The sequence below is a fragment of the Globicephala melas genome, chromosome 15 (assembly GCF_963455315.2).
Source record: "Globicephala melas chromosome 15, mGloMel1.2, whole genome shotgun sequence".
Taxonomy (NCBI): domain Eukaryota; kingdom Metazoa; phylum Chordata; class Mammalia; order Artiodactyla; family Delphinidae; genus Globicephala; species Globicephala melas.
In genome coordinates, this window is record NC_083328.1 from 14,362,778 (window position 1) to 14,381,925 (window position 19,148).

The 19,148-nt window shown below is 45.0% G+C and overlaps 1 protein-coding gene across 2 annotated transcripts in view; it reads right to left on the minus strand.

Annotated features, from left to right (window-relative positions):
* Nucleotides 1-6,978: 6,978 nt before the first annotated feature.
* The window catches only part of TMEM248 (transmembrane protein 248), a 30,859-nt gene continuing 18,689 nt past the window's right edge, over nt 6,979-19,148 (minus strand). For both annotated transcript variants that reach the window (XM_030871929.2, XM_030871925.3), the window contains exons 2-7: nt 18,214-18,390; nt 14,029-14,314; nt 12,204-12,354; nt 10,524-10,707; nt 9,032-9,175; nt 6,979-8,460 (exon numbers count right to left, since the gene is read on the minus strand). In XM_030871929.2, coding sequence (XP_030727789.1) covers nt 8,440-8,460; nt 9,032-9,175; nt 10,524-10,707; nt 12,204-12,354; nt 14,029-14,314; nt 18,214-18,372 — 945 coding nt within the window. In that variant the 5' untranslated portion in view covers nt 18,373-18,390 and the 3' untranslated portion in view covers nt 6,979-8,439. The remainder of the gene's footprint in view (nt 8,461-9,031; nt 9,176-10,523; nt 10,708-12,203; nt 12,355-14,028; nt 14,315-18,213; nt 18,391-19,148) is intronic.

Sequence of the window (19,148 nt, forward strand, 5' to 3'; positions counted from 1 at the left end):
TCTTTATCCATTCATCCGATGATGGGCACTTAGGTTGTTTCCATCTCTGGGCTATTGTAAATAGAGCTGCAATGAACATTTTGGTACGACTCTTTTTGAATTATGGTTTTCTGAGGGTATATGCCCAGTAGTGGGATTGCTGGGTCATATGGTAGTTCTATTTGTAGTTTTTTAAGGAACCTCCATACTGTTCTCCATAGTGGCTATACCAATTCACATTCCCACCAGCAGTGCAGGAGTGTTCCCTTTTCTCCACACCCTCTCCAGCATTTATTGTTTCTAGATTTTTTGATGATGGCCATTCTGACTGGTGTGAGATGATATCTCAGTGTAGTTTTGATTTGTATTTCTCTAATGATTAATGATGTTGAGCATTCTTTCATGTGTTTGTTGGCAGTCTGTATATCTTCTTTGGAGAAATGTCTATTTAGGTGTTCTGCCCATTTTTGGATTGGGTTGTTTGTTTTTTTGTTATTGAGCTGCATGAGCTGCTTGTAAATTTTGGAAATTAATCCTTTGTCAGTTGCTTCATTTGCAAATATTTTCTCCCATTCTGAGGGTTGTCTTTTGGTCTTGTTTATGGTTTCCTTTGCTGTGCAAAAGCTTTGAAGTTTCATTAGGTCCCATTTGTTTATTTTTGTTTTGATTTCCATTTCTCTAGGAGGTGGGTCAAAAAGGATCTTTTTTTTTTAAACATCTTTATTGGGGTATAATTGCTTTACAATGGTGTGTTAGTTTCTGCTTTATAACAAAGTGAATCAGTCATACATAAACATATGTTCCCATATGTCTTCCCTCTTGCGTCTCCCTCCCCAAAAAGGATCTTGCTGTGATTTATGTCATAGAGTGTTCTGCCTATGTTTTCCTCTAAGAGTTTGATAGTTTCTGGCCTTACGTTTAGGTCTTTAATCCATTTTGAGCTTATTTTTGTGTATGGTGTTAGGGAGTGATCTAATCTCATACTTTTACATGTACCTGTCCAGTTTTCCCAGCACCACTTATTAAAGAGGCTGTCCTTTCTCCACTGTACATTCCTGCCTCCTTTATCAAAGATAAGGTGACCATATGTGCGTGGGTTTATCTCTGGGCTTTCTATCCTGTTCCATTGATCTATCTTTCTGTTTTTGTGCCAGTACCATACTGTCTTGATTACTGTAGCTTTGTAGTATAGTCTGAAGTCAGGGAGCCTGATTCCTCCAGCTCCGTTTTTCGTTCTCAAGATTGCTTTGGCTATTCGGGGTCTTTTGTGTTTCCATACAAATTGTGAAATTTTTTGTTCTAGTTCTGTGAAAAATGCCAGTGGTAGTTTGATATACCTAAACATTTTTAAGTTGTTGTAAATGGTACTGTATCTTTAATTTTACTTTCCTTTTTTTGTTGATGAAAAGTGGACGTTTTATTTTTTAAATATTTATTTATTTGGTTGCGCCTGGTCTTAGTTGCGGCACGTGGGCTCCTTAGTTTTAGCTCACTGGGTCTTAGTTGCAGCAGGCAGGCTCCTTAGTTGTAGCATGCAAACTCTTAGTTGCGGCGTGCATGTGGGATCTAGTTCCCTGACCAGGGATCGAACCCAGACCCCCTGCTTTGGGAGCGTGAGTCTTCACCACTGCGCCACCAGGGAAGTCCCAAAAAGTGGACATCTTAGATAATACATTGTAGCAACTGTGGATTCTGATTTTCCTCCAAGGCTGATGTTATTGTTTTGCTTTTAGTAAATTGCCTATACTCAATCTGTGGAAACTATCTTCTCCATGGTATGTAGCCCATGATGTCTCTGCTCAGTTTAATTTATATTTTTATTTTTTTGTAAAATAAAAACTCCCGAGAGATTGCCCCTGGATCTGTATAGCACAGGAGACCAGCAATGACTGGTTTGAGGTTCTGATCAAACACTCGAGCCAGTAAGGCTTTCACCCTTTGCTCATAGGTGTGGGGCCGAGTGGGGAATCCTATTCAAAATTCAATCTGTTTTCAAGCCTATCCCAGCTTTTACTTTCCACCACAGAGCTTGAGCTTTCTTGAGTCTCCCGTGTGTGTGCACACAGCCTCCCGTTCAACCAGGGATGTGTGGAACCTCTCTGGTTCTTGCTTTTCCAGGAGTTCCTTGGTAAATTTCTATAGAGTCCACTGGTCTGCCACCTGCCCCAAGTGGGACTGCAGCCTCAGGCTAACAAAGTTGTGGGCTTTCCCCGTTCATTTCCTATTGACTTTGCTATTTTTACAGACAATGCCATTGCACACGGGTCTTTCACCTTTCCCTCCAGATCAAGCCCAACAATGAAGCTGCTAGTTTTTAGAGACACCTTCACCCTGCTAGCACTACAAACTGGGGATGAGGAGGGAAATGGAAGTAGCTCCAGGCAAGATACTCAGTGTTCTTTCCTGAAGTTCAGCAAGTTTTTCCATAAATAGATGCTTCTCAATTTTTTTAATTTACTTGCTTTTGGTCAACTTCCAGCGCCCTGAAATGGCTGGTTTAGACAAATTTGTCCTGTTTTATAGTTGCCCAACACTTTGCCAGAAATATCCAGGCATTACTGAACTTTTCAGCCTTGGACACAGCTTGGGATCCAGCTGGGATCCAGACTCTACCCTACCAGCTACAGCCCCAGTGGGTGAATCAGCCTTCTGTAAATGAAGCTCTCCATTCAAAGCAGACCTCGCGCTGCTGGGGAGGGAAGGCTCAGTGTCATGCAGCTTTGGGGCTGAGCTTGCAGGGCCAGAACTCAGTACATAACCAGCGGACTGATCCCTGCGTCCTCCGACATCACTCCCCTGCCTCATCCCAAGGTACCCACTTTATCAATGGGTGCTCGTGACTGCAGATGGGCTACGTCCTAGTCTCTACATCTTCCATCAGAGAGGTCATGAGAAGTGTCATCTTTCACATAGTTCAATCTGTACAATGGATCAGATCACTGGTGGAATTGCACCATTAACCTTTAACTTTTCCAGGGACGAAAGTAGGGAGGGTGTGAATAGGACAGTAGACAGGGCTCGTGGGCTCAGCTCTGGTCCTGTTTCCACCAACTGACCCCCAAGTGCTGGCCCCTACACCCCCACCAGATCCCCTGCATGGAGGGGATCTAGGTAAGCAGGCTGACTCTGGGCCTCCACAACTACAACCAGCATTTATCCTCTATAGGCTCCACACATTTTGATTCACTGAATCCTCACAAGAACCCTAGGAAGTAAACGCTATTATCAATCCTTATTTTTACAGATGAAAAAAAAATGGTGGCAGAGAGTATAAATGAAACTTGCCCAAGGATCCCCAAGAGAAAAGTTGGCAGTGACAGAATTTGAACCCAGACAATCCGGTTCCTAATCCTAAACCCAAGCTGCTAAACACCGTGTTCTCTTGCCTCCCCATATGCTACCATCTGTCGATGACCTGTCACTATTACTGCTGGCACTAGGACAGTGCTTTTGAAATTGCAGGCTGCCTGCCTTTAAGTTGGCCATGCAATCAATTTCGTGGTTAAGCCCAGTTTTTCAATTAAATAGAAGAAACTAAAAATTTTGAACATCAGTGCGTGTTATGTGTGGTGAGGGTGGTTTTTATTTCATGAAATTTGTTTGTTATAAACGCATCCTTTTCAGACATCAGTTCTCAAATACTTCAGCAAATGACAGGAACCCATTGCAAAGGCAACACCACTGTTGATGGAAGACTAGAGCTTAGAGGAGATCTCTTTGCTTTGTTAGTTCTCATCTACCAAAGGTAACCAGAGGTGACCCACTAGCCTTGCTCTTGGACACCCTCCACAGCACACTGTTAAACGTTTCCAGAGTGCCAGGCACTGTTCGAAGCGCTTTGTTAACCTGCTCCTGGGAATTCCCTGGTGGTCCACTGGTTAGGACTCCGTGCTTTCACTGTCGAGGTCCCAGGTTCAATCTCCGGTCAGGGAACTAAGATGCCACAAGCCGCACGGTGTGGCCAAAAATGACCCCCAAAAAACAAACCTGAATCGTCACTGCATTCAAGTGGGTACGGTTATCCTTATTTTACAGATGAGGAAACAGGCACAGAGAGGTTAAGCCACTCAGTCAAAGTTACGTGGCCCGTCGGAGTTGGAGCCAGGGTTTGGACCTGCCATGCCGATTCCAGTCCTGAGAACACCCTTCCTGGACCAGACGGCGCTGCAGCATCTCCCTGCAGAGCCTGTGGCCTGCCATGCCTATGTGGCCACCCCGTCAGCAGCCTGGAGGAATCTTGTCCTCAGGTAAGAAGACAAATCCCTGTAGGACTCCCATCCTCCACCCCGTAGTAAGCCAGGGCCCTAGGAGTACAGTCTCTGCCCTCCGCATGGAATGCTCCAGGCCAGAATTCCCCCCTTTGTGTGCCTTCAAAGCACACCTCTCTCAAGATGGCTGCTGTGACCACCGCAGCTGAGGTGTCACAGCCATCACCCTCATCCAGGTAACCCTCCTGATCGCATCACTGGCTGCCATGAGATTATAAATATATTTCTGTGTGTCTGGACCGTCTCCCCACCAGAGGGCAGGCATTTTGTCTACGTGCTGCTGTGCCTCTAGCTCCTGGATGGGTGATGGCACATACGAAGAACCCCAGAAAAATCTGTTATTGACTGACCAAGAGTTTGGAGTAAAGAGGGTGAATAACCTCAAAAGCAAAACTTAACCCCCTTCAACCTGCTATCTGCTCCTGCAATGATCAAACCACTCTAGTTCATCCATCATCAACTAGCATGGTGTAAGGAGTTTGGGGTCTTCAGCGACAAAAAAAAAGATGGGCTCACACAGACGGGCAGAGAGAGAGTTTGTTCAAGACAGCAAGTAAGTTCACAATGAGCTGGACTGGACTCCACAGCACACCTCGGGTCTGTGCATTCACTCCGCTTCTCTTGAAATCCGCAAGGACAGTGGGCACGTCCGAGGACCTTCAGGCACAGTGCACCCACCAGGACAAAGAGGTGCTTACAAAGCACCATCTCCAACTGGACTTGTGGGCTGGGTCCATGTCAGATTTTACAGACGGTAGGGAAGGAAGATGTGAGCTCTTATTCTCCAACGGCTTCTGCATCGCGATGGAAACACCACACACAAACCTCCGAGTCCGAGGAGGGAGCAGCGTTCCACGCACTAAAGACGGCAGGACGAAGCGAAGGAGGTAGAAGCAAAAGCCCGTTGAGGTGTCCCGTCCTCAGCACTGTCCTGTCCCACAGAGCACCCAGAGGCTGGCCCCTACCACCCAGCCCCTGCTGGAGAGCGAGGGAGGGAAGAGCCACAGAGCCCTTGCCCACTGGGAAAGGGAAAAATTCACGTTAGTGAACATGACTGCCCTTTACAAATGCGGAGGATGCATTTCCTGGCAAAACAGGCCCGGCCGACGCGGGAGCTCTGTGCCGGGAAGTCAGAGCCGGCTTCTGGAGCCCCGGGCTGAGTGCACACGGAGGGCGCGTGTATAAGAAGAAGGGTGTCTTTAAACTCCCATCCCCGTGCAGATGCTCCTCACGCTCTGTATTACGTCCTCCTTCTGGGCAGGAGTTGAGTCAGCTCTGCGAGCACTTGTTGGTCCAATACACTAAAAGAGGTTTGCACTCTCAGCGAGAAGACCCGTGTGCTTGGTGAGACCCAGAAGGATACCACTGCCCGCCCCTCATCCTGACGACGGGTGACACTTGGAAAGAACAGCTTACAGAACACCCCCAATTACTTACCGCACGTGTTCTTCCCTTAGAAAACACCCATCAGACAGAAGGAAATGGAGACACAGCAAATTCAGATTTTTTATTCTGGAAAGCACATATGCACATATTTCAAACACAGAAAATGAATTTGGGAGTGAATGCCGTAACAGATCAGCTACTGACCATCATGCAGCAAGGTAAGTGAAATGGATTCGCTGGCCCTCGAAACCCCACAGTGCCTGCAGGAGGGTTGAAAAACTAGGATGCTGAATCCCTACGTACTGCCAAAGAAAACGCAACCGAAGTGGCAGGTTCCTAATGACAAGAAAAACTTACAGATAGATAGATAGAATCAAAACTGATTCAAGTCATACAGTGAAAGGACAAAAGGAAAAAGGAAAGAGATCAATATGATCTGAAACAACCATTTTAATAGTAAGTTGCTGACCTTTTATTGGACTCTGGTCCAAGATGCCTGAGGATGAGCCAGTGTTCCTGCACGGGGTCACCCCTGAATGGCAGACAGACCCTGTCTGTGACACTCTTCTCATCCTGAGGCCCTCCAGCAGGAGACAGCAGAGGACAAGGCCTTGTCTGCTAGTGCCCAGGTAGTAACAGGTCCTCTGGGCTTGCTGAGGGTCAGTGGGCCCAGGCCCCATGGGCTCCCCTCCTCCCTTTGTACACCTGGCTGACGCTGGGTTTCCGGAAGATCTCTGAGAATCACCTGCGAGGGAGAATGCTGGATTTTAAAGTGAGTGACCCGACCTCATGACAAGTCATACCATCCAGGCATTTTTGGCACTTCCTTTCCTCATGCCTAACAGTGTCCCTGCTCCCCTGGCTACAGATGCCAGCCAGTCCCTGTGATTAAAACAAGGGCCATTAATGTTAGCAACAAGCTGGATCGAACAAACCAGTGAAAGTGACTTTTTTCACCTGTCTTCCTTTTATATTACTCTGCCAGTTCTAAATCTATTCCTGTAACTCTACTTCATGGGGATTTTATTAATTCAGTAGCAGCTTCCTCTAAATCTGTTGGTCTTAGTGATACTGATGTTTCTAAAGGCCAAGCCAAATGGCTCTTTCTCAATCTTGTCTCAAAGTCTCTAAAGAGAAAACTAAATTAACCGGTTAGCCATGCATCATGTAAGCAACTCATATCATAAAAAAACTGGATAGACAAGTATGATTACTGCGCTTGAAACATACTAAAAGGAAAAAAAGGAATATTAACATATCAAGTTACTATGATGATTATTTTAATAACAACCTTAAGTAAAAGCCCACAAATGTTTTCCATTTAAGAATGCCTGGATATTAAAAGAAAAAAAAAAGCCTGGGATAAAATGTTCTAGGCCAATATATTTCAGACTGCAGGGCTGGTTCTAATTTAGAACAGAATACAGACCTGGAGTTAAGAGAAAAAAGTGCTGACTGACAGTCGCGCCCAAGGTTTTAACTGCCCTTCTGCTATAACATGGCTTGGGAGAACACAGAAATCATTAATGACTATGGGTTAAGGCAAAAAGCTATTAAGGAAAAGAAAAATGGTAAGAATACAAGTAACAAGAAAGGGCTGGAAAAGATGCACAACTGTTTTAAAATGAAGATGGTTTGGAAGGAAAACAGGGATAAAGGAATTAGATCATCAAAATGTTATAGGAAAGAAAAACGCTTTTGGTTTTCCCGATAAATGGCAAATCAGAATTGCTTTCCTTCAAATTTCACAGGCATCGTTTACTTAATGTTACTGATCTACTACTAGTTGCCATTTCCTTCTGAGAATGTTAATTGCATAAAAATAAATGCCAAAAAACCAAAGAACACCCAGGAAAGAAAACCCATCCCCTCTTCAAAGAAAACAAGAAACCCTGTCATAACTATTAGACCGACTCATCACCCTCTCTCTCCATACTGTCATCTGCATTCCAGAAGAGAACAGCTCGTTTTCACTCTAGAGCCGTGTGTACTTCATTTTTAAGCCCTTTTGAGCGAGGAAGCTGTTTTAACTTTTATAATGGAGGGAAGGGACAACAGAGAAGAAAAAGACAGTGGAACATTCTGTGCCAACTCAACTCAAACAAGACCGAATTCCTCGCTGTCCACGTGGAAAATGAAACTTAGATCTGTACCATGTAGGTGACTTTTAAATATTTAACTTTTTACTCAACATAAAAGCACAAATCTGTCTTAATTATAGTATTAAAATGTGACTTTTTTTTCTTCAAAGGAAAAAAAACTTAGGTATGTTTTCTTGCAAGCAAAATGGAGAAAAAGGTATTATTGTTGTTACTATAATTATTAAGCCACAGACACATAAAATCCACAAAATGGATTGGGGTGGCTTTGGAAATGCAGTATCATATCAAAGGTGCAGACTGTTTTGAACATTCTGTACAGATCGGGCTGAAACAAGAACCAAAGCAAACCTCAACCCCACCAGCAGTGAAGCGCCTCTGGGACCCTGGGAAAGACAGCATGGCCTGCTCTGACGGCGAGGTCACGAATCCTCTCCGGCGCTACTCAGGATCATCCCGCCAAGTCCGCAGGTGAGGCTGAAGGGTTCTGGCGGTGCCCAGTGCGAAGCACGTGCATCATTGGACCAATTTCTGAACAGATTTTTTATAAATATATACAAATCAGTTACAGGCACTTGAAATGTCTTTGGCTGGAATAACCCAACATTGCAAGATAATGTATTCACAGAGTGTCCAGGCCCAGGCTGGGTTCAGCAGGCAATGATTATGGTTCTCTCAGTCTCTCTCAGAAAACGGCAGCCGTGGGATTAGGCATCAGCCAAAGCCACCTAGAAGAGAGCAAGACGGCAGCCCAGTCACGCAGCAAAGCCTGGATGACTCGGCCCCACCAGCACTCTTACCAGGTTCTGGTCCTATCCCAAACCCAGGGAGCCACACCGCACACATCTATCAATCAGTCAGGGGAACTATTATCAGTCAGGGGAACTATTAAACCCCTAAGAAAATAGACCTCATCTAGGAGGGAATGAATAGAAATCTGAGCCTCCTGCAAGACGCAGCTGACCCTGCAGAGCCACTGTGCTGCGATACAGCGTTATGTGTCTGGAAACCCGGAAGAGCATTCTGGGAGGTGACTTCTCAAGCCCGTGGAATCGGAGGGGAGGCAGCCCTCAGGGTCAGCCGCTTGCCAGTGGGGATTAGAGAACACTTTTTTCCCAGCTGAGGCCTGGGTATATGGTTGAAGATGCAACACCATAATTGAGGCTGAGGGGAGATGACTGCTGATAAAAAGACAGGAAGTAATTTCGCTGGAGGAAAGGAATCACCCACAATAAATGGAATAAGGACTAATTGGGACCTTCTGGTGCAATGCTGGGTCAGACCCCACCCACTGCTCACCTTCTCAGGACAAAATTCAGGATTGCTCTGACGCAGTTTGCTGGGTCTGCCTTTGATAACCGCATAGCAAAACATCGTTATTACCATCACGAAGAGGAAGTAACTGGTGTGCATGAGGTGCAAGTTTATTAATGAGCGGTCATCCTAAACAAAGAGAACAAACCAGAAACATGTGCACTGAGTTACTGAGGATTTTAATGCTGGGTTCCTGGAATCAGGGTGCACAATTTCCAGACTTGCCGCAACTATCAATTCACACGGGAATCGACAGCTAAACTATTAACGCTGGAGCTTGTTAAGTGAAGACAGAGTGTTCCCGACACCACCCATACCTTCCCTTCCTAAGGGGGTCCTATGCCCGAATCCCCCCGCCCCTGACAAGGCCCCATAGTCTTTAACCCCTGCTCTTCTCTTTATGTCCTCTTGCTCTGACAGCCCTCAGCTTGCATGGCTGACAGCCCAAGCCTGTGTTCCTAACTCCTAACTCCTTCCTGGGCCTTTCCCCACTTGGACAAGCCCCTGGCTGGAAACGCTGAAGCCGGCCTTGACTCACTCCTCCTTGATGTCCCACAGGCAAGCAGCCACCGGGCTCGGCCAGTTGTTGAGATCCCAGCCAGGCCCCCACTCCTGTTCCTTCTCACAGCTCCAGGCCTCAGGCGCCATCCCATTTACACACATCAGTTGGGCAGACAAGTCTTCCTGACACACTGCTCTACAAATTCCCTAGAGCCCAAACTCAGGCAGTGATGGCCTCGTCCGAGGAGAAAGTCTAAACACCTCAGCGAGGCACAAAGGGCCTTCTGGAGCCTGGCCCCTGCCCACCATACAGCCTGATCCCCATTGCTGCAGGCCCCTGGTATACCACTGTCCACAACTTGATAAAAACGCGGCATAAGGAAAGAGAAGGACGGACCGGGCAAAAAGAAAAATCCACCTGGCATATACGGACAGAAGAAAAGAGGATTTACAAAAATTCAGTGCAGTCTGTTAAAGGTGGGCTCAAGTCAGAGCAGCAAACTAAACTAGCAAATCATCCACTAGTCCATAGTACAGTGCCTTCTGCCCATTTCCTCCTTACAAAGTAAAATCCTACACAGGCATCAATAACTAGCCAGAGTCATCTCCTCCTATTGACTTCTGCCTTTCTGGATTCTGAACTATTTATTGCTCAGACTGACACTAACCCAATACGCTTCAGTGAGTGGCTGCGTGGATGAGTAAGACTGAACCAGCCTCTGCTGTAGCCCCAGGTTAGGCACACAGCAGTGCTCAATAAATAACTGCTGTTGAACAAAGCGGGAAACAGAACAGAAGCAATTTTCTTAACCCAATGGGCGGCATGTTTTTCCAAGTCTCCAGCACTCCACCTGGTCTCCCAACCCAGCTGGACAGCGAGAATGGCAGGGGCTAAGCTAACCCAAGGAGGTAAACAGGGCCTGCTCTAACAGTTCCTGGACACACACACACATACACAGCAACTGTCCTCACTTACATCTGGAACAATAACTGTAAGCTTGGGGTTTAAAGCATGATAGACTTTTCCAATGGCCCCCTTGTAACACCAGAAAGGGTTGTAGTCTTGAGCATATTTTGTGTTGGCATCTCTGGCAGTTGTGAAGATCTTGTACCAGAGCGTGGCGTTGCTGTAGGTGTCAGGAGCACAGTGCGGCGGCTGTCTGCAGGAGAAGATGGGGCAAGACACATGCTCAGTGGCCTTGAGACATTTACTTGTGTCTCAGCCACCAGCGCTGGCATAGCACCAAGAAGAGCCACACGTGCAGAATGAATAAGAAACATATTCTCTTGAGATAAATACCATTATATTTTTAGTTCAGTGATTTTTTTTTTTTTTTTTTGTGCGGTACGCGGGCCTCTCACTGTTGTGGCCTCTCCCGTTGTGGAGCACAGGCTCCGGACGCGCAGGCTCAGCGGCCATGGCTCACAGGACCAGCCGCTCCGTGGCATGTGGGATCCTCCTGGACCAGGGCACGAACCCGTGTCCCCTGCATCAGCAGGTGGACTCTCAACCACTGTGCCACCAGGGAAGCCCAATTTCTTTAAAAAAATTAATAAACACGTAAAGAATAAGAAATAGGCATCCGGCACTTAGGAGTCTGGGTGTTAGACTTCTGCCTTCAGAATTCAACCCATGTCCTCTCGCATATGATGTGGCCAGAAAAGGACTCGCTCCTTTTAAGCCCATTTTCTCAAATTATCTAAACTCTTAGTCACAACTGGAAGTCTTACATACAAAGTTCTCTATCAGATATTACAACCAACAGCAAATAATGCTTAACTTGTCCTACAAACCTCCAAATGTCTAAAACAGATAAATCCCAGGATTATTATTTTTAAAGGATTCACCCTAAGATTCTTTTAAATAGGCTACATCTTGTGTATTTCATGTAATTATAGATCATTATCTCCTTTCCAGAGAAAGGAGAGGCAAGAAAAGCCTTAAAGGCAAAGCGGTTACACTGACAGCTGCTCAAAAAAAATATGAAGCAGGGCTTCCCTGGTGGCGCAGTGGTTGAGAGTCCGCCTGCCGATGCAGGGGACACGGGTTTGTGCCCCAGTCCGGGAAGTTTGCACATGCCGCGGAGCGGCTAGGCCCGTGAGTCATGCCACTGAGCCTGCGCGTCCGGAGCCTATGCTCCGCAACGGGAAAGGCCACAACAGTGAGAGGCCCGCATACCGCAAAAAAAAAAAAAAAAAATATATATATATATGAAGCAAAAGTTTCAGAAACAGTAACTATATCACGGAAAATAATGTTCAATTTATACTATCAATTTAAAAAATAACTCTTCCTGGATAATGGAGACGAACAAAACCTTTATCTTTCAGGAGCCTTAAATGTCATTATGGTCACAGGATCAGCTCTTATTCATCTTTCCTGTGGCTTCTTCTACCAACAGGAAAGGCCACCTAAAACTTACACACAGCAACCAGATGCTTTCACAACCTTGTTGAAACACTAACCCTCTGATACTTCTATGCAGAAGTTTTACCTTTAGAAAACCAAAATTAAACTGAAACAATCTTATAGACAGGTCCCAGTAATGACAATTCTACAAAGTAACACGAGGCAAGCTGTCCTGAGAATTTGCTCAGGCATCCCAGTCACGTTTACAGTAAATGGAGCTTCTTATGGGGTCAGGAAAGTACTTACACAGTGACAGGGAACACGCCAGGGTGGGCTGTGAGGGTCATGCAGGCTGTGAACACCACCTGCTCACAGTGGCCGTGAAGGGCACAGTCGTCCGAGCTCCAGGCTGTGGGCAGGGTAAAGGTAATGTTTATCTCCTCGTGGGCTTCTCTGCCTGGAAAGAGAAATTGGTTTTTTGGTAAGTAAAGCGAGAATTCATACATTTATTATTCTCTGGAATCTGAATGAATCCTGACATCAAACCCACCCAGGAATCACCTATCAGCCCACTGAACTGGGACCCCTGCTTTTGTGGGGTTTCAGGAATAACAGCAGTTCCGAGCCAGACTGAGGCCTGCTCACCTGGCAGAGCCACAAAATGGCAAACGGAGAGGGGTCACCTTCAGCCAAGGCCTGGAGTTGCCACGCAAGGGCCCAGGCCATGCCTCAGTGGGAAGGCTGGGGCTGGGTAAGTCATCACCATTGTTACAGCTTTCATACAGCACTCTTACCATTTTCAAACTGCTTTTATACGTACTACTTCACTTAAGATGTACCACTATCCTAAGAACATGACCAAAGAAGTGTTACTGTTCCCCTTTACAAACGAGTAGACTGAGGATCAGACGGCTGAACAGACTTAAGAAAGGTCATGAGATGGGTGAGTGATGAAGCGTAAATGAATAAGGTATTCGAACATCACAGCGGAAGAAAAAGGTCCACTTGCTACGTGGAAAACCCAGATGTCGCCCTTACCTCCTTACATGGGAACAGCTCTCACCTGGTACAGCCAACAGGAGGCTGGCAGGCACTCCCAAGTTCCTTCAAGGACTTTAAAAGGTTCTTGGTAACCAAACCAAAGATGATTCTTCCAAGGCCCAAGCCTCTGGCACAAAGCCTTTCCTGATTATTCCAGCTTCTACTTTCCAACCTTCTCCTAAATCACCTACAGTCACCTGAATCACCTACAGTCTGTCATGGGTTTAGCACTAGTCCAAGGGCAGTGCTCAATGTTCCATAAGTGTTTATTTTTAATATTATTTAACAAGCATTTATATAGCATTTCCTTTGTGCCAGGAACTATTTTAAGTGCTTGATGAATATTAACTCACATTACGCTTGTCTCTTCCTTATCCCAAAATTCCAAAGGGAAGAGACCAGGCTTTTTCTAGTTCTTAGCCCAGTGCATTCACAAAATTTTAAGACTAGTAGCAATATCTGTAGTATGTACTGAAAACTCCAAAATGATGAGCCAGAATAAAAAATTGGTGTTTTTAACAGACTCACAGATATAGAGAGCAGACTTGTGGTTGCCAGGGGGTGGGCTGGTGGGGGAGGGATGGATTGGGAATTGGGATTAGCAGAGGCAAACTATTATATACAGGATGGATAAACAAGGTCCTGCACAGGGAACCATATTCAATATCCTGTAACAAACCATAATGGAAAAGAATATGAAGAATATGTATAACTGAGTCACTGTGCTGTACAGAAATTAACATTGTAAATCAACTATACTTCAATAAAATTAAAGAAAAATAAAAACTCAAAAATTTTAAAATGTGTGTTTTTAAATATTAAGACCAGAAATAGGCCTTATAATTTTTTCCCAGTCTCCTACTCTTATGGGCTTTTATTGAGAGCCTACTGCATACCAAACACTTTAATAGGTGAAGATGTAGTAGAAATGGTCCCTTCTTGGCTTCGTTTAGTTCAAACTCAACAAAAGGGAAGACATATACAAAAAATAAAAAACAGTCTGATGAGTAAAACCGTACACTCTAATGCTCTGTGTTGTAACAGCTGTTACCTGAGAAAGCCTGGAGAGAAGTGGCTGACACTCACATACCTGAGAGTCCAATCTGATGCCCGAGAACGGTCGAGTACAGATGGGTGACGTTGCGAGAGTACCCGCCAAAGGGTTTGAGTGGGTCCAGGGTTAGTGTGATTGCAACTGAGATGTTCACTGGGCCTGAATCCTCCAGGGACTGTGGGGACTGGGTGGACATCCTGGCCTGGCCGCTGGTCACTGTGCTTTCCAGAGCTGTGGTGTCGTTTGTGAGATGCTTTAGTGTTTCATTCTCTGATACGCACAAGTCCAAATCATTAAACCGCAGCAGAAAGGTATTCCAATCCTTCAGTAAAACGAGAGAGAGGAAAACAAGCCTGAGCCGACTGAAAGTGCTGCCAGTGCAGTGACAGTCACAACCCACGGTGTGGCATCACACAACAGGGGGACCATGCCTCAGAGTCAGTCCTTCAAAATACAACAACACAGCATTCAGCCTCTTGTGCTGGCGTAATAGTGTGGTTTTTCAACCACTCTCACATTCAAAATCTAAAATATAAACTCTTCATTGGCATGAGCTATTACACTGTGAGATTAAGCCAACTTAGGAAAATATGTAAAGAAAAAAAGGGTCTTAAACTTACAGGAAATGATCTAGCCTCAGAATCAAGCTTGAAAAGAAAGATTGAACAAAAGTAGTAAAATATTAAAAGTATTAATCCAAACTCATTTAGCAGTTACAATTAGTTATTTTTTAAAAATTAAGGCCGCCTTAAAATATTTTCTCCTAAGGTCAATTTTCTACACCTTGCTTTCTGTCTTGGGAACGCAAAACTGCAGTAACTACCAACACTCGTGTGGTACTGTCCCCCCTCGTCATGGACTTTGGATGCCACTTTAGAACAGGAACAATTTCAAAAGGGAGGAGAAAAGATGTTTTCAGGCTTCTCTTAATATCTGTACTGATGGTTTAAATTATAAGCAGTTTTAAAACTGACACCAACAAAGTACCCACCAGGGTGTGTGTTTTTAGTTTTAGCAGACACCCAGAGATGAACTCAGGCTAAAATAGCAATAACAAATCAACTGAGGCTGTTACATACAACTTCTTTCTCCCAAGCAACATTATCTACAAAAAGGTGCCAAAGGTGAAGACAAACCAAGTTACATTTTTTTAAAATAAATTTATTTATTCATTTTATTTTTGGCTGCGCTGGGTCATCATTGCTGCATGCAGGCTTTCTCTAGTTGCGGCGAGCGGGGGCTACTCTTCATTGAAGTGCGCAGGCTTCTCATTGCAGTGGCTTCTCTTGTTGCGGAGCATGGGTTCTAGGCATGTGGGCTTCACTAGTTGTGGCTCGTGGGCTCCAGAGTACAGGCTCAGTAGTTGTGGCGCACGGGCTTAGTTGCTCCACGGCATGTGGGATCTTCCCGGACCAGGGCTCAAACACGTGTCCCCTGCATTGGCAGGCAGATTCTTAACAAGTGCGCCACCAGGGAAGCCCTAAGTTACATTTTTTAAAAAAATTTGTTTTTATTTTTGGCTGCATTGGGTCTTCGTTGCTGCACACAGGCTTTCTCTACTTGCGGCGAGAGGGGGCTACTCTTTGTTGTGGTACGCGGGCTTCTCACTGTCGTGGCTTCTCTTGTTGCGGAGCACGGGCTCTAGGCATGCAGGCTTCAGTAGTTGTGGCACATGGGCTCAGTAGTTGTGGCTTGCAGGCTCTTGAGCACAGGCTCAGTAGTTGTGGCACATGGGCTTAGTTGCTCCACGGCATGTGGGATCTTCCCGGACCAGGGCTCGAACCCATGTCCCTTGCATTGGCAAGCAGATTCTTAACCACTGTGCCACCAGGGAAGCCCCAAGTTACATTTTGAATAATTCTAACATTGATTAAAAATGCCGTTCGGAGTAATCCCTAACCAGTCAGGTCTACCTTTATAGCCTCAGTTTATCAGTATCTGGCATTTAGTAAGAAGGCAACCAGATATTTCAAATTACATTTTCCCTGACACCTACAAACTCAGCAGACCATTAAAGAACATTAGGGCTGAAAATGAACATCCTAGTCTCACCCCTTCCTATTCCAGACATGAGGAAACTGAGGCCCAGAGCAAATCAGGGACTCTCCAATGCCAGCTGAGTTGAAGGCAGACTTAGAATTGTTTTCTGATTCACAGCACCAAACTTTCCCCATACACCTAGGATCCTCATTTGAAAATAAAATCACTAAATTAATCATAATCAAAGTTCTGCAGCATCTTGCAGCTCTGCTTTCCTGCAGAGTTCGAGTCCATTTTGAACAGCTGGCCAAGGCCAATGTCAGGCCCCATTTTGATTAAGGGCTAATTATCCGGGCTACATCTTAACCATTGATCTTGGCTGCGTGTTCAACATGGACTTGAGCTTTGAGGGAGAGCAATGCCAGGATGCTGAAGAACTTTGGTTGCGACTAGAATGTTCATTTTCAGCCCTAATGTAGGTACAGCCTGTTTCGATAACCTTTAAAGATTCAGGCAGGGTCAGAAAAGGGGGAGAATGAAGCCAGCCAGCAGGTATCTTGGTAAGAAACTCTTTGGAAGGGTTTCACAGGAGAAATAGCTAAAACTTGTTACTCTGTATTAGAGACTTAATGTGGGAAGGTGGTCCCTTCTTGCTAACATCACCTATGATCTAGAATGCCACAGAGCACAAGAGGAAGCATAATCCCCGTAACACTGAGCAAAACTCTCCTCTTCATCACAAGGCACACACGATGCAACAATAATGCAATCCCTATCCCCGCCCCCATGGCCACTCTCACCAACGAACACACCCAAGAAGAAAAAGTGTAAGAGAAGACACTCACAGAATCTAAGACGGGAACTAATTTGTCCTAAAAGACACTTATCCACCAGTAAATTCACCATATCATTGATTCAGCATAATTTCTAACGCATAAAATAAATTTATTAATAGGGATATTGTTATTCACCTCTATTAAACAAGATTATCAACTGTATTGTTTTCTGATATGCAGAAACACTTTTTAAATTTATTTTATGATATTTTTGATTTTTGGCTGCATTGGGTCTTCATTGCTGCATGCAGGCTTTCTCTAGTTGTGGTGAGCAGGGGTTACTCTTCGTTGTGGTGTGTGGACTTCTCACTGCGGTGGCTTCTCTTGTTGCGGAGCACAGGCTCTAAGCATGCGGGCTTCAGTAGTTGTGGCATGCAGGCTCCATAGTTGTGGCTCGTGAACTCTAGAGCGCAGGCTCAGTAGTTGTGGCACACGGGCTTAGTTGCTCCGTGGCATGTGGGATCTTCCCAGACCAGGGCTCGAACCTGTGTCCCCTGCACTGGCAGGCAGAGTCTTAACCACTGTGCCACTAGGGAAGTCCCACACACATCTTTTAAAATCTGTATTATGACTGTTCAAAAATTATTATATGCCTAGACTAGCGATTAAAGAGCAACGCCCAAATAATTCACTTAAATTGACCAAAAAATAAAATCTAGAAGGCAAGTTTGTAGATTACTGAAGCTTTCCTTGATAAGAAAAAGGCAAATATCTTTGGAAATAAGATCCTGCTTTCTAATTTCTTTAGAATTTCTTCTTCTCCAATGAAAAAGCTATCAGTACAGCTGATAAAACTCCATGACAATATATGGCTTTAAAATAACAAATGTTGGCTTCCCTGGTGGCGCAGTGGTTGAGAGTCCGCCTCCTGATGCAGGGGACACGGGTTCGTGCCCCGGTCCGGGAAGATCCCACATGCCGCGGAGCGGCTTGGCCTGTGAGCCATGGCCGCTGGGCCTGTGCGTCCGGAGCCTGTGCTCCGCAACGGGAGAGGCCACAACAGTGAGAGGCCCGCGTACCGCAAAAAAAAAAAAAAAAAAAAAAAAAAAGTTTACAGTTTTTAAAAATTGTAGTTAGCTAATTTAATATGAATAGCAAAGAAGTTAGTTCTTGATCTTCTTGACACAAACATTTTGCAAATATATTTTCCAAAATACATGTTTCATTGCTGAAACAGTCTAACTAAAGCTGGTAGCATTATTTAAATCAATAACTATCTGACTAGGTTATTTCCTAACAAAGTGAGCCACAGCAAGATGCAAGACCAAAAATTCTGAATAAATATTACTCTTTCTCACTGGGATAAAAGTCACAACCAAAGAAAGGTATATGGAGAGCCAAAAGGTGTTTTCCCACTCTATAAAGGTCCAGCCAGTCTGAGAGGAGAACTTAGAATTTACTATACCTCTGCCATTTCTGGTGACTTGATCTCCTTGATTTTGAAGAAATAGCCCAAGGTCAGGAAAGCTATTGCCATGGCGCTTACACTGATCATAAAGACCACCAAGGGGGGCCGGCTGCTGATGTACACCTTCAGGTTCTCCAGGGGGTTGATGTTGAACATTATTCTGATCAGCTCCACCTGAAAGGAATGAATCAGAAGATTCACCCACTGACTCGCCAAAAGAAAACCTATGACTCTCACTTCTGTTTCTTTGACGGTTTGGGGGGATGAGGAGGTCACTCGTTATTGAACTTGAGAACTATCTGATCATAAATCCATTCAAAAGACTAGAAGGAAATAGAAGACCACTAAATGCTAACTGTCATTATTTCCAAGTGGTAGGATCTTGAAAGATAGGCATTCTTTCAGTTTGAATTTTCTAATTATTCTTTAATGAACATTTGCTACTTCCATATTACTTAAGAAAATGTTTAAGTCAGTAATACGACACAAATACATGCCAACATGTACAAAAATAAACTGAGGATACTCTTATTTCCTACCACTGAAGAGCTGAATCCTATTTATTCAACATTCTGTCCTGTTCACCACCATACTCATGCCCATCCCAGCACCTGGCAGAGAGTAGGCACTCAACAAGTACTGAATTTTATCACTCCCCTGCTTAAAGCCCTCCTAAGGCTTCCCACTGGACCTGGCATGAGATTCCTGTGAAGGCCCACAGGGTGTCATGATCCAGAAGCCCCGCCAACCTCTATGATTACCTCTCCACCAACATTCCCTCCTCATTCACCGGCCGCTGGCCACACTGGCCTTGCTATTTTTCAGGATCAGCTTGTCAATTTCTGCAAAGAAGTCAGCTGTGACTTTGATAGGGATTACACTGAATCCACAAATCAGTCTGGGGAGTACCACCACTTTAACAATATTATCTT